Source organism: Leopardus geoffroyi, chromosome B3, assembly GCF_018350155.1.
Source record: "Leopardus geoffroyi isolate Oge1 chromosome B3, O.geoffroyi_Oge1_pat1.0, whole genome shotgun sequence".
In the NCBI taxonomy this organism is placed as follows: Eukaryota; Metazoa; Chordata; class Mammalia; order Carnivora; family Felidae; genus Leopardus; species Leopardus geoffroyi.
This window is the reverse complement of record NC_059337.1, coordinates 5,035,450-5,048,703: the sequence shown is the minus strand read 5'-3', so window position 1 is coordinate 5,048,703 and position 13,254 is coordinate 5,035,450. Positions and strand designations below refer to the sequence as shown.

Here is a 13,254-nt window from a genome sequence, read left to right as displayed (position 1 = left end):
GAGAGTTACAAGTCATTCACACCTGTAATTATAAAAGGAGCCCTGGAGACTCCCTGATGTCCATGTCTTAGCATGCAGATATTACTACCCAATGACTAGGAATCTACTTTAACAAGTATTCCAAAAACACTAAATTTAAATGGAGAGAGAAGTGACCATCAGTGAAAATAGTACAGTAAGGACTTCTGAAAATCCTCTCCTCCATAAAAGCAACAAAAACACTGGCAAAAATCATCAGAGGTAACTTTTTCAAAACTACGTAAATTGACCAAATGCTTGCAGTAATCAGTTTATTCAAGAATAACCGCTGAATTTCATTAACAACTGTGAGCTTTGTGGCATTTCAAATGGCCCCATTTCCATCTGTCTCCCCCCACCACACACACACACACACACACACCTCCCTCAGAGCCCCTTCTATTCCCAGAGAACTGTCACTAGCTGACCTGGTAGGTAGATCCCTAGAAGACCAAGCAAGGCTGTCTTCATCTGAACTGACTTAGAGCATGCCCTGTGCAAACAGCCTTTTCTCCAGGGGCATTTATCAAAAACAGTAAGAGGCACTTGTTTAACATCACAAATGTCTAGAGCAGTGGATAAAAATTAAGGCAAACAGTAAGCTAACCAAAAAGCTTAAAAAGGAAAATTTGAGAGCGAGATGTCCACAGAGTGCTTTGGAAGCCTCTGACAAACTCCTGAGATGGGAATCCAGAAGGCCATAATACATCTGTGAGTTGTGCACATGCTCAGAAAAGATCTGATAAGGCTGTAAGGGCTCACCTCTGGCCAACCTTGAAGTTTTGGGCAAGCATGAAGTGAAGGGTAAGACAGAATTGCAAAGTAGCTGGCTGAGTGTTGAAGATGCACCCCAACATGCACACTGGCCCTCAGCAAAAGCTGGGAGCTTTATTGGTTCTAGGCATTTAAAAATACTCTGCCTATGGGCCCCTGGGTGGCTTAGTCAGTTGAGCATCTGACTCTTGATTTTGGATCAGGTCATGATCTCACAGTTTGTGAGTTTGAGCCCCACATAAGTTTCTGTGGTGACAGTGTGGAGCTTGCTTGGGATTCTCTCTGTCCCTCACTCTCTGTCCCTCTCTCTCTCTCAAAATAAATAAACTTAAAAAAAAAAAATACTCTGCCTAACCATTAGATGACTTCTAGCTAATTAAGCAGAGACTTCAGTGGCCACATATGATGCAACAGGATTGAAAGTCACTAAACAGACAACATTAACAAAAGACAACAATAAACCTTGAGGAAGGGATAGACTCTGATTTCCAGGGTTGCCCCATTATAAAATGTCCAGTTTTCAACAAAAAAATTACAAGACATGCAAAGAAACAAGAAAGCAAGATTTGACAAAGTACAACATCCATTCATGATAAAAATCCTCAACAAAGTAGGTTGAGAGGGGGGTGCCTGGGTGGCTCAGTTGGTTAAGGATCTGACTGTGGTTCAGGTTATGATCTCATGGTTTAAGAGTTCGAGCACCATATCGGGCTCAGAGCAGAGCCCGCTTCAGATCCTCTGTCCCCCTCTCTTTCTACCCCTTCCCCATTCATGCTCTCTCTCTTTCAAAAATAAATAAAAACTTAAAAATACATACTGTTAAAAAAAAAAAGTAAGTTTAGAGGGAACATGTGTCAACATAATAAAGGCCATATATGAAGAACTCACAGCTAACATCATACTCAATGGTGAAAAACTGAGAGCTTTCCCCCTAAGGTCAGGAACAAGACAAGGATGTCCACTCTCACCACTTTTATTCAACATAGTACTGAAGTCCTAACCACAGCAATGAGAAAGAAAAAGAAATAAAAGGCATCCAAATTGATATGGAAAAAGTAAAACTTTCACTATTTGCAGATGACATGGTATTATATATTGAAAACCCTGAAGTCTCCACCAAAACACTGCTGGAACTGATAAATGAATTCAGTAACATCACAGGATACAAGATCAACATAGAGAAATCCATTGCGTTTCTATACACTAATAATGAGGTAGCAGAAAGAGAAATTAAGGAAACAATCCCATTTACAACTGCACCAAAAATAATAAAATACCTGGGAATAAACTTAACCAAAGAGATAAAAGACCTGAACTCTGAAAACTCAAAAACTACCAATGAAAGAAATTGAAGATGACACAAATGGAAAGACATTCCATGCTCATGGATTGGAAGAATTAATATTGTCAAAATGTCCATACTACCCAAAGCAACCTACAGATTTAACGCAATCCTCATCAAAATACCAACATTTTTCACAGAACTAATATAATCCTAAAATCTGTATGGAACCATAAAAGATGCTGAATACCCAAAGCAATCTTAAAAAAGAAAAACAAAACTGGAGGTATCACAAACCCAGGATTTCAAGTTATACTACAAAGCTGTTGCAATCAAAACTGTATGGTACTAGCACAAAAAAAGACAAATGGATCAATGGAGCAGAATAGACAGTCCAGGAATAAACCCACGATTACACGGTCAATAATCTTCAATAAAGGAGGCAAGAATATGCAATGGGAAAAAGTCTCTTCAACAAATGCTGATGGGAAAACTGGACAACTACATGCAAAAGAACGAAACTGGACTACTTTCTTACACCATCCACAAAAGTAAACTCAAAATGGATTAAGAACCTAAATGTGAGACCTGAAACCACAAAAATCCTATAAGAGAGCCCAGGCAGTAATTTCTCTGACAGGGGCTGGCCATAGCCAACATTTTTCTAGATATGGCTGCTGAGGCAAGGGAAACAACAGGCAAGGGACTACATCAAAATAAAAAGCTGATGCACAGCAGAGGAAATGATCAACAAAAAAGACAACCTACTGAATGGAAGAAGATATTTGCAAATGACATATCTGATAAAGGATTAGTATCCAAAATATGTAAACAACTTATACAACTCAACACCCAAAAAACAATCCAATTAAAAATGGGCAGAAGACAGGAAGACACATTTCCCCAAAGACATACAGATGGCCAACACATGAAAAGATGTTCAATATCACTAATCGTCAGGGAAATGCAAATCAAAACCAAAATAAGGTATCACCTCACACCTGTCAGAATGGTTAAAATCAAAAGCACAAGAAACAACAAGTGTTGGCAAGGATATGGAAAAAAAAGGAACCCTTGTGCACTGTTGGTGGGAGTGCACACTGATACAGCCACTGTGGAAAAGAGTATGGGGGTTCCTCAAAAATTAAAAATAGCTCTCTCCTTTTCTCCACCATCATGGTATGTGCAGTTGACAGTTCCTCACCATGTCTTCTCAAAGACTCTCAGGATAAAGCAACTCCTGGCCAAGAGACAAATGCAGAATCGTTCCATTCCCCATTTTTCCAGGATGGATGAAAACTGGTAATAAAATCAGGTACAACTCCAAGAGGAGGCCCTGGAGAAGAACCAAGCTGGGTCTGTAAGGAATTCCACATGAGATGGCATACATATTTATGCTGCTCATATCCCGTCACTCTATAAGCATCATTACTACCTGAACAATAGACATGTTTTATCCAGGAAATGATTCTTCTGTTACTTTGCTTCTGCACCAGTAGGTTGGTTCAGTAATAAAGATGTGAGATGTTTTGCTTGAAAAAAAAATTAAAAATACAACTACCATATGATCCAATAATTCCAACTACTGGGTATTTATCCAAAGAATACAAAAAACACTAATTTGAAAAGACATATGCACCCTTATGTTTCTAGCAGCATTATTTACAATAGCCAAATAATGGAAACAGCCTAACTGCCCATCAATAGATGAATGGATACAGAAGATGTGGTATTCTCATACAATGGAATACTACTCAGCTATAAAAAAAGAATGAAATCAGTGGGGTGCGGGGGGGGGGGGGGGGGGTGGTGGTGGTGCCTGGGCGGCTCAGTCAGTTAAGTGTCTGACTTTGGCTCAGGTCATGATCTCACGGTCTGTGAGTTCAGCCCCGTGTCGGGCTCTGTGCTGACAGCTCAGAGCCTGGAGCCTGCTTCGGATTCTGTGTCTCCCTCCCTCTCTGCCCCTCCCCTGCTCATGCTCTGTCTCAAAAATAAATTTAAAAAATCACACACACACACACACACAAAAGAATGAAACTGGGGCACCTGGGTGGCTCAACTGGTTGCACATCTGACTTTGGCTCAGATCATGAACTTGCAGATCATGAGTTCGAGCCCCGCATCAGGCTCTGTGCTAATAGCTTAGAGCCTGGAGCCTGCTTCGGATCCTGTGTCTCCTTCTCTCTCTGTTGCTTCCCTGCTTGTTCTCTCACTCTCTCTCAAAAATAAATAAAGATTAAAAAAATTAAAAAAAAAAAAAAAGAAATCTTGCCACATGCAATGACATCGATAGAGCTAAAGAGTATTATGCTAAGTGAAGTAAGTCACTCAGAGAAAGACAAATACCATATGATTTCACTCATATGTGGAATTTAAGAAACAAAACAAATGAATAAAAAGAAAAAAAGACGCTTAACTACACCAGATAGTTACCAGAGGAGAGATGGGTGGAGGGTATGGGTGAAATAGATGATGGGGATTAAAGAGTACACTTACCATGATGAGCACTGAGTAATGTACAGAACTGTTGAATCATTGTATCATATACCTGAAACTAATATAATATAATATAATGTAATTATACTGGAATTAAAATTTAAAAAGGGAATAACAAGAAAAAAAGAAAATTCTATGAAACTACCAAAGTGAAAAAAAGAAAGAAACAGGAAAGCATGGTCAAACAGGGGAAAAAAGCAAACAGACTTAAATTATCTATTTTAAATATGTTCAAAGAATTAAAGGAAACCATGTCTAAAGAACTTAAAGTATAAGAACAGTATCTTACCAGAGAATAGCAATAAAGAAACAAATTATTTTTTTAAAAATGAAATTCTGGAGTTGAAAAGTACAATAACTGAGACGAAAAATTTACTGGAGGGACTCAGCAGATTTGATCACGCAAAAGAAAGAGTCAGCGAACTTGAAGATGACAGGTCTGTTTGTGTATTTATTTTAAAGTTTATTTATTTTACTTATTTTGAGAGAGAGAGAGAGAGAGAGAGAGAGAGAGAGAAAGAAGAGAGAGAGAAGAGAGAGAGAGAACCCCCAGCAGGCTCTGCGCTGTCAACACAGAGCCCAGCTCAAGGTTCAAACCCACGAACCATGAAATCATGATGTGAGCTAAAACCGAGAGTCAAATGCTTAACCATTTGGGCATCCACCCAGGCGCCCGAAGATAGGTCAATGTAAATTTACAGTCTGAGGAACAATATCCAGTCTAAGGAACAGTTATGAAAAAAGAATGAGAAAAAATGAATCAAGCCTCAGAAACCTGTGGACACCATTAATAATATCAATATAGGCAAAACAGAATTCCCAGAGGGCAACAAGAAAGGGAAGGAGGAATAAAGAATACTGGGAAAAAAATCCGAATAGGCCTATAACAAACACAGACGTGGAAACACATTCTACAAAAACAAACAAACAAAAACATACGGCCATATGGCTTTGCTGGTGAATTCTACCAAATGTTTAAAGAACGATCACAGCAGTCCTTTAGAAACTCTTCTAAAACCTAGAAGAGGAAGTTATACTTCCCAGTTCATTCTTTGAGGCCGGTATTACCCTGATACCAAAACCAGACACAAAGATATCACAAGAAAACTACAGACCAAATTTAAATTAAGATTTTTGTTCGCTAATTTTAGAACTCAGATGATTATTTTTAAAACCACTCCCAAAAATGGCTCAGAGGAACTGCTAAGCTGAGGCCTAAAAAAAGCCAATTCCACCAAATACTTGTCTACACAGCTGGGCCTGGCACTATCAAGCAAATTTTCCCCTAACTCCGCCCCCCTTCCTCCCCTTTTGATGGATCCTGAAAGTTACTCCCCTGCAAAAGGAAATGCTTCAAACTCTAGTCACATCCTCTAAAACTTTAACTCCCACGACCCAAACAAAAGGAGCAGTCAGGCTCACAGCATGTGACAGCAGGTACAAGTTGTGTGCTCCAGTGACTTTCCTTTTTTAGAGGTTTCCTTTTTTAGGGAACCAGACCTAGCTCATTCTCTCAAAGCCCACTCCTCTGTCAGTCAGATCTAAGATTCCTTCTGGACTTATATGGTAGCAAAAACAAACGCCACCACCACTGGCCCTCACAAAATCAGGGCAGCCAGGCCCCGGGTTAGATATTCTGAATCAGGAACAGAGTTAAAGCTTAGGAATTTGTATTTTTAAAATGACCTTTCAGGGCACCTGGGTGGCTCAGTCGGTTAAGCATCCGACTTTGGCTCAGGTCATGATTTCGTGCTTCACTCGTGTCAGGCTCTGTGCTGACAGCTCAGAGCCTGGAACCTGCTTCGGATTCTGTGTCTCCCTCTCTCTCACACAAATAAATAAACATTAAAAAAATTTTTTTTAAATAAAATAAAATGACTTTTCAAGTGTTTTCACAATCTGCCAAGTTTGGGAAGCTCTGGTCCAAATGGTCCAAAATTAGTATCAAAGACAGAGAACGCCATTTACAACCGCTTCTCACCCAAGTAATTATCACATTAGATCTGATCCCTTTTTCTCAGTTTCCTGACTACAAAATAGGACTTGTGTTTCAGATCACTGACATTCTGCACCATGATGTGCCTCTTAAGTGAAATCTGGTACTTGCTGTATTTATATGATTAGGACACGGTAATGCCAACTACTCTTCTGACAATGCAATCAAAGGGGGCCAATCAACATTACAGTGTTAGCCACGACCCCTCATCCCAGCCCACGCTTACAGAGCCTGCATCAGCGGGAGCATACAAAAGCCTCAATAACAAAAGTTCTGGTCTGTTTTTCCACCTTTGGTTTCCCAGAAAGAATGTGACCCCCTAAATTAAAAATTTCTTTTGGGGTGGTGGGGGGGAGGCGGTGCCTGGCTGACCCTGTCAGTAGAGAGACCCTTGATCTCAGGGTTGTGAGTTCGAGACACCCATTAGGTGTAGAGATTACTTAAAAATAAAATTAAAAAAAAAGATTTTTCTTTTAGTTCTTCTGCTTGCTACCAGACCTCACGGTAGGGATCCTCTCAGTCAGAAAAGAAAGGTGTGGTCCCCCCTATGTAACTGTTATTACTTAGGAAGAACCTAAAAGGAGATCCATCACAATTAGAAAAACAGAAGTAATTATGTCTTAATCATGCAACTAACATCTGAGGGCCTACTATATACAAAGAAACTCCCTACTCAGCAACATGATAAAAAGAGGTACAAATCTTGTCCATTTCCATCAACAACCTAGCTGAGAGGTAAGACAAACTTTTTAAAAGGTATGTTTGTGTTATAATCACCCACAAAAACTTTTATGTTCACAGCAGTATTACTCCTAATAGCCATAAAGTAGAAACAATCTATGCATCCATCAGCTCATGAATGGATTAAGTAAAATGTGGTACAGCCATACAGTGGAACATAATTTGACAGTAAAAAGAAATGATGTACTCCCAACACATGCTACAACTTGGATAAACCAAGCTAAATGAAAGAAGCCAATCACAAAGGACCACATATTGTATGAGTCCATGTAGACGAAATGACCAGAAGAGGCAAATCCACCAACAGAAGCAGACTGCTGGTTGCCTCGAGCTGGAGAGACTAAGGGAAAATGAGAAGTGACTAATGAGTGCCAGGTTTCTCTCTGGGGTGACAAAAGTCTTCTAAAATTGATTGAGGAGAGGGTCGCACAACTCTGTGAACAGAATAAAAACCGCTGAATTGTACGCTTTGAAATGGTGAGATCTATGGTATGAGAGTTACATCTCAGTAAAGCCATTATAAAAAACATGGCATTTATCTACTAAAGCTTATGTGTATTCCCTATGACCCATCCATTCTACTTCTAAATGTACACCTAATTAATAGAAATGATACATATATTTACCAGGAGACATGTACTAAAATATTCATAGAAGCACTATTTGCAATAGCCAAAGAATGGGAAACAACCCCAAATTTACCAACGATGAATATATAACCCCGTGATGGAATAGCACACAACAATGAGAATGAACAAACTCATACGTCTTGCAGCTACACAGATGAATTTCACTAACATTATGTTGGGCAAAAGAAACCAGATACAAGAGAGTATAAAATGCTACTTACAGGCAGTTCAAATACAATTCAAATACAGGCAAAAATCAACCGTGGCATTAAAAAATCAAGATAGTGGTTACCAGCAGGTGGGTGAGTGGGGGGTGGACAAGGACAGAAAAGGATGGGGTGGACAGTTCCGTTAAGCTTTTCATAATCTGAGTACCAATTACACAGGTATGTTCTTGAAAATTTATGCCACTTTAATTCTCATGTATACTAACGCAACTTACGTAACTTACACAATTTTGGCATTATGTTTCAACACAGAATTTACTTAAAGAGACACAAGAGATGTGTCTACAACAACAGAGAACCACAAAAACACCCAAATATGCACTGCCACGTCTCGTGTCCCTCCAGTGCTCTGAGTGCAAAGGTGCCAGAAAACAGTCATTGAGGAAATGAAGGGAGACATTTCCTCTGTCTCTGAAGGGATGAGGGATGAAGTGCTCTGAAGGGAAAAGAACAATTTCAGTGCCACTCACCTGGGCCTTCTCTCTCTTTGCTCTGATCAGCGTGTCTTGGTAATGCTGGGCCACTTCTGCGAGAACCCCCTCAAGTTTAGCGGCAGGAATCTGCAGGGCCTGCAGAGTCTTTTGGGCATCACCTTCATCCAGAGCTTCGTTAATTAAACCAATGGCTAAAATCCCTAAATATGAAGGAACAAAGGTTATTTTCTTTTAATTAACAAATTATTTAAACAAATCTAAGTAATCATAAATCCACCCAAGCATTATGATTCAAATCATAACTTGACACCTATAATATTAATAAGCAGCATTTAATTTTTTTTTAGTATTTGTTTCATTTAAAGTAAACTCCCTGGTATCCATATTGCCACTGAAACCTCAAGTCTTTCTGTTTTATTTTTAATTGCTCTACCTGAAAAGTTGAGAGAATTTTCATGAAACTGGCTTTAATAATCTAGCTTTCAAGTACTTTGCAATGTATAATCAAAACCATTTTTGATTCACAGCAAGTCAGAGTTCAAAGAATCCTAAAAAGCCACCTGATCAACATCTTTATGTAAGAAAAGACTAGGCTTAGAGATTTCTTCTTCAAGATCACACCGCAAACAGGTGGCCAATGGCAGATCCAACCCGAGGGCTCCCCACCCCAAGACAAGGCTCTTCTCACTAACCAACGGCATCTTTCTTACAGGAAATACAAACTGAACGAATTAAAACTAGAAACATTCATTCCTTAGGTATCTCAGGCAGCTGTACTACTTCTGTAAAGGCTCCGTGGTAGAAGAAAAATTTGGCTGACCTTCGACCTGAGTTTCTGAGATGAAGCCTCTGAACCCCTTGGAATTTCCTAAATGGTAGGATTATCTGTGTTATTCTTGCCGGGCTTCTAGGACCACACCTGAGTGTATCTATGCGAACCAGGCGGGCCACTGGATGGTCTCAGGACGGGGGCTGGTCATGCCAGCAAGACCAAGCACGCGATCAAAATACTGGGGCTTTGAGCCGTGTGATATCATGGTATCAGCCCAGCCTGCCTATCTCCAGGGAGGGGAGGCAGACTAGAAACCGAGTTCAGTTACATGGCCAACAACCAATCCTTCACAGGTAACGAAGCCCCTTAAGAACTCTGGACACCCCACACTCAGGTGAGCCTCCCTGGTTGTGACACACATCCTAAAGACACCTAAGCTTCACATTTGGGACCCTACCAGACATCCCCCTACAGGTCTCCTTTTCTGACCACTTCTCATTTGTATACTCTATAATAAAACTATCATCATAAACATAGGCTTTTCCCTGAATTCTGCAAGGCCCTCTAGCAAATTATTGAACCTGCGGGGGGGAGACTGAGGGAACCTCTGAATTTATAGCCAGTTGTTCAGAAGCGTGGTGACCTGGGAACTCCTTAGAGTTTGTGACTGGTGTCTGAAATGAGAGGAGTCTTAAGGAGGACTGTGCCCTGCACCCGCGCAAGATGACCTAACTCCAGGTAGTTAGTTAGCGTCAGAACTACTTGTTACAAAACGTTTAAAAATCAAAGATCATGTTCAAGGGCCATCCTGAATATTTTAGTTTTTATTACACACACACCTAATTGTAGCAGTTGCCTGAGGTTTTGAAAACAACATCTAACCTTAGCTTTTTGATACACACACACACACACACACACACACACACACACATCCAATTTCCAAAAATCTTTCTAGGACTAGTGTTCAGAATCAGGTCGTGGAATCACACCATCTTTAATTGTGTCATTATTTGAGGGGATAATTAAATAGATTACTCACTCTCATGTTCCTCCTGCACCACCAGATTCACATGGTCCACACAAGCCTGAATGTCATTCCATGTAATAAATCCATTATTTTCTGCATGTGCCTGAGTTTTCAGTTTCATCAGCTCATCGAGATACCTGCCTCATTCCCCCAACAAAAAAGGCAATGAAGGACAACATAAGAAAAGGGACCTTCAGGAGTGGCTCAGTCAGTTAAGCGTCCAACTCTTAGTTTCAATTCAGGTCGTAATCTCATGGCTTATGGGATCGAGCCCCACATTGGGCTCTGTGCTGTCAGCATGGGGACCTGCTTGGGATTCTCTCTGCCCTTCGCTTGTGTGTATGCATGTTTGCTTGCTCTCTCTCTCTCTCTTTCAAAATAAATAACATTAAAAAAAAAAGAAAAGAAAAGAAAAGTAAAAGGAATCTTCAGGATTGTCACAGATGACAGGAATGAGAAGACTGGGAACAAATTATCCAAGGAACAAAGACAGCTCATGTATCCCAACAGTTTGACATACTCTGGAGGAAAACTTTGGGACTGAGGAGTTACCTTCAACAAAATGTGAAAATGTAAAGGCATCACTACTTCTTCCCCCTTTTTTTTTTAGGTTTATTTTTTTCTTTTTGTAATCTCTACACCCAATGTGGTGCTTGAATTCATAACCCCAAGATTGAGTGCACGCTCTGGCAAACGAGCCATCAAGGCGCCCCAGGATATCATTCATTCTTAACAGCCTGTTACATGTTCTAAATTCCAGGTATCACCAACTAATAACCAGAGGCAGTGTCTCAACCAATTCCTAAAGACAAAAAAACAAGGCCATACACCAGCTAACAAAATATCATTAAGGGTCTCTGGCTGGCTCAGTCAGTATGGTGTGTGTCTCTTGATCTTGGGGTCGTGAGTTCAAGCCCTGCGTTGGGTGTAGAGCTTACTTTAAAAAAAAAAAAAAAAAAAAAGGATATCACCATTAAGCAACTCTTACTGAATATTAAGTACTGATTTTTTTTTTTTTAATTTTTTTTTTTTTTCAACGTTTATTTATTTTGGGGACAGAGAGAGACAGAGCATGAACGGGGGAGGGGCAGAGAGAGAGGGAGACACAGAATGGGAAACAGGCTCCAGGCTCTGAGCCGTCAGCCCAGAGCCCGACGCGGGGCTCGAACTCACGGACCGCGAGATCGTGACCTGGCTGAAGTCGGACGCTTAACCGACTGCGCCACCCAGGCGCCCCTTAAGTACTGATTTAAACAAGAACTATCAACCAGAGTTAAAAACACTAGGTGATGGTTAAAGGGGAACTGGATATTTTGATGGTGCAAAGGTACAAAAAGAGATTATGCTAAGGGAAAAACATAAATATACATTAGAGGGGTAAGTTGTCTCCCCAGTTCAAAGATCAATCTTAGTATTTCTAACGGTGACACAAGTAGATTTCATATGCCTCTAGTTAGGAGATATGAAACACACATCACCAAAAATGTTGACTTGAATCTTGACAACCCTTTGGATGTAATTTCCAATTTACAGGAATAAGCCAAATATCAGGAAGCAACCAGAACCCGAAGACAGAACATTTTATACAAATTGGTCCCAGCTCTTTAACCAGTCGGCATCATGGAGACAGGAACCACGCTAGATTAGAAGATCCCTAAGGGATACAACAGTCAGATGTAGCACATGGTCCTGCACTCGATCCTGGTTTGAAGAGACCAGGTGAAAAGGACAGTTTTGGAACAAGTGAAGAAGCATGAAAACGGACTAGGCTTAGAAGATACTAAAGATGAAGTGCTGCTTTTGTCAGGGTAGAAGACAGCACTATTGTGTCTACAAAATAAGTACCTTCATTGTTCCAGATAAGCATATCTATATATTTAGGAGTCGAATGTCATGATAATAGGTAATTTACAATAAGTCGTCCAGCATAACAGTTAATAAAGTGAATCAAAACAGGAAAAAAAAAAGAAAAGAAAAGATCACACTAAGGTCACAATGCCTGAAAACGGGAGTGTTGCTGACCAGCAACAGAGTAAGAGCCGTCTGATGGACTCAAGCTGCCACTCTGGGCACCCACCTCTGACAGTTTTCTTCTTCGATATTGGTAAGGCCTGTCACGGAACTGCTCAACTGTTTCCACACGGTGTTCATGTCCCCCGACTCCAGCGCCCTGTTGATTAGGGCCACTGATGACAACATCTCCACTGCGACAGAGAGCTCAGGATGGGTGAGGTTATGCTGTACAGAAAGGGGGAGGGGGAGAAGGGGAGGACAGACATTCTTGGACACCAAGCAAGGTTACAAGTTTAATAAAGGCATAAGAAGTCTAAGCTTCTGGTTTATTTAAAAAAAAAAAAAAAAAAAAAAAAAAAAAGGCTCTGCCAACAACTCCAAGGGGCAGGTATCAAGTTCATGGCCACTCCATTTTGCTCACAAGCAGGACAGGTTCAGCTGACTTACCTCAGGACTCTGTTGCTGCAGGGTAGCCAGCTCTTTCTGATAAAGACCAGCAGCAAATGGAAACACCTGGGGCAGCTGGGCCTCGGGATTCATGAGCTCCAGAACCGTCTTCTCAGCAACACCCTTCTGGATGGCGGCGTTGATCGCTGCCACGGCTGTCAATCCTGGTAGAAAACAGGTGAGAAATGCAGCTGGCGTGGGAAGCCCAGAGGGGAAGGAGAGTCGTCTTCACAGAAGAAAGTTACATTCTGTGGATAAACTATCAGCCCTAACGTTTGAAGTGGAAATTTCATCTTTACGGAACAGGCTCCCCCTTTGTATGAAGGTGAACCGGAGGCCAGGCCGACTGTATCTCCACTGTATCTCCACGAAGCTGTTTCAAAGGGTGGCCTCCCTTC

The 13,254-nt window shown here is 40.8% G+C and overlaps 1 protein-coding gene across 1 annotated transcript in view; it reads right to left on the bottom strand.

Annotated features, from left to right (window-relative positions):
* Window positions 1-13,254, bottom strand: part of IQGAP1 (IQ motif containing GTPase activating protein 1) — a 105,178-nt gene that overhangs the window by 36,915 nt on the left and 55,009 nt on the right. Inside the window, exons 12-15 of the mRNA XM_045452271.1 lie at window positions 12,857-13,020; window positions 12,474-12,634; window positions 10,409-10,533; window positions 8,634-8,797 (exon numbers count right to left, since the gene is read on the bottom strand). Coding sequence (XP_045308227.1) covers window positions 8,634-8,797; window positions 10,409-10,533; window positions 12,474-12,634; window positions 12,857-13,020 — 614 coding nt within the window. The remainder of the gene's footprint in view (window positions 1-8,633; window positions 8,798-10,408; window positions 10,534-12,473; window positions 12,635-12,856; window positions 13,021-13,254) is intronic.